Raw genomic sequence first — 2,244 nt, forward strand, 5'->3', positions numbered from 1 at the left:
GGCCGCGGGGAGTGGAGGCCCTCGGGGGGCTGGGTTAGGGTGAGCAGCGTGCCCTGGGCATGGGGACGCCTGTGCCAGTCCGGGTGGCAGATCTGTGACACCCTGTCTGTCTCCTAGGTGGTGGGACTGGCTTTGTGGGCACGGCCCTGACCCAGCTGCTGCGGAGCCGTGGCCATGAAGTGACCCACGTCTCTCGACAAGCGGGCAAGGATCGGATCAGCTGGGTATGAGAGGAGAGCGATCACAGGAGGGAGGATGTGCCAGGGCTGAGGAACAAGCCCGGTTGCCCTCGCCCGCCGTGGCATACAGGGAATCTGCAGTGGGGAATCTGGCTCCTGTGGATGTACTCTTGGGCCCCTGGGTGCTCCGTGACTATGCCACTGGGATGGGTTCTGCTGTAGCTCCAAGGAGCAAAGCTGTAACCATCATTCAAGCTTGTGCTTCGGGCAGTGTCAGGAAGGAACTGGCTGGAGTTCTTAGGAGTCTGCACTGCTTGGTGGAGGGGAGGCTGGGTATGTGATGTCCCTGTTATCCCTGCCTAGGAACAGCTATCCCAGTCTGGACTGCCCCAGTGCGACGCTGTGGTCAACTTGGCTGGTGAAAATGTCCTCAACCCTTTCCGCAGGTAACTTGATCTCTGCTGCTGTTCCAAGGTGAAGGCAAGACAGGCCAGTGTTGACAGAGAATGTGGAAGGGATCTGGGGAGGCAACAGTGCATCCAGGAAGCGCTTGGGTTACGGAACAGTGACATGTGGGTTCTCAAGTATCCAAAACATTTATGTGGGCCTGTTAAGTTCTGGGAGGCCTTTGGAAGACATGTTGAGGCTTGGCAAATAGTTCTACATATCCAGAGTTACACTGATGCCTACGTTTAGACAATTAAAATCAGAACCAAAGTTTTACTTCTAAGGTGGTGGTTTTAGAACTGCCTTTGCCAGGCACTTGGGAAGAATTCACATCATCCAACTTTGGTGTCCAGCTTCTCTGCTGCCCTTTTCCTAAAGCAGTCCAAAACCCATGGCCTTTTGTGGGAAGTGAGGAGCCACCATCTCCCAAAGTTCCCATGCACTTAGGTAATAAGATTCTGTGTCTTTCACGTGCTCTGGAGCATGGAAAGAGTTCTTGTGACCTCTCCTGTGCTTGTCAACAGGGTCTGGTGGGAGCCCCCTTGGTGATGTTTCCTGGGGTACCCTTGTGGGGATTATAATTGGTGGCTCTCTCTTTCCCAGATGGGGCGATGCCTTCTGCAGGGAGATCATCAGAAGCCGGGTTGAGACCACCAAGACCTTGGCCAAAGCCATTGCTGATGCTGAGCAGCCACCCCATGCTTGGGTTGTCGTCACCGGCGTAGGTATTGGTTGGGCCCAGCCGAGGCATGACTCGAGCTGACCTGAAGATGCAAACCTCCAGACAGAAACACACTTCTGGGGGACACGTGTCTTGCCTTGAAATGCACCTTCATTGCCATCAGTGTCATTGTGTTTAGGGAAGCCTTGATCAGCCTTTTCCTACTGCTGGATAGGAATTCGTGTCCCTATGCTTTCTCTTGCTGTCACCTAAGCAGGGCCTCAGCTGAATCCCCCTGTATATCTCTTTGCATTGCTGCTTGCTACGGTCTCTAAAGCTGCCGCAGTGATGCCCAGTTTTTAGATGCACCTTTTCGATTCAGGTAGCTCAGTGTGTTACTTGCTGATATATTTGGTTCTTGGGGCTGCCAGTGTGACCTAAGCATTGGTGCACCCCTCTGAACTTGCAGAACACATTGGTAGTTCAAAAACTATCTCTGCCATCAGAAAGACCCTGTGCTGTTCATATGGGATGTCTGTGATGTAGTGATCAAGTTCTGGGCTCTTGGAGGCAGGGAAGAGGTTGGGGAAGGGGGGGGGGTGGCTGATTCAATCCTGACCCCCTTACTGCTCTTACACCCACAGGCTATTACCGCCCTAGCCCCACAGCAGAGTATACTGAGGACAGTCCGGGGGGGGATTTTGACTTCTTTTCACGCCTGGTGAGCTCCTGGGAGGCTGCAGCTCTCATCCCTGGGAGCCCAGCTCGTGGTGTTGTGGTGAGATCTGGTGAGATGGAGCATCATGTCTGTTCAGGGTGGCTCTGCTTTGGTGCTGGGGCAAGAGCAGGGGGAAGGTCTTGTGCCTCTCCTTGTTGGGGTGCTGTTCCAGTCCAGCCCTCTAAGGACTATCTCTTGTTTGTAGGTCAGGGGGTGAATGTGAAGGGGGCTTTTGTCCT

General features: G+C 54.1%; 1 protein-coding gene across 1 annotated transcript; it reads left to right on the plus strand.

Annotated features, from left to right (window-relative positions):
* Nucleotides 1-113: 113 nt before the first annotated feature.
* On the plus strand, nt 114-2,075 carry SDR39U1 (short chain dehydrogenase/reductase family 39U, member 1; the record flags this gene model as incomplete). Its single annotated transcript, XM_010023395.1, has 4 exons — nt 114-224; nt 543-625; nt 1,230-1,351; nt 1,932-2,075. Coding segments are annotated over 4 exons (460 nt in total), but the record flags the coding sequence as incomplete, so codon positions are not given.
* Nucleotides 2,076-2,244: the final 169 nt, after the last annotated feature.

This window comes from Nestor notabilis, unplaced genomic scaffold, assembly GCF_000696875.1.
Source record: "Nestor notabilis isolate BGI_N333 unplaced genomic scaffold, ASM69687v1 Scaffold30901, whole genome shotgun sequence".
NCBI lineage: Eukaryota > Metazoa > Chordata > Aves > Psittaciformes > Psittacidae > Nestor > Nestor notabilis.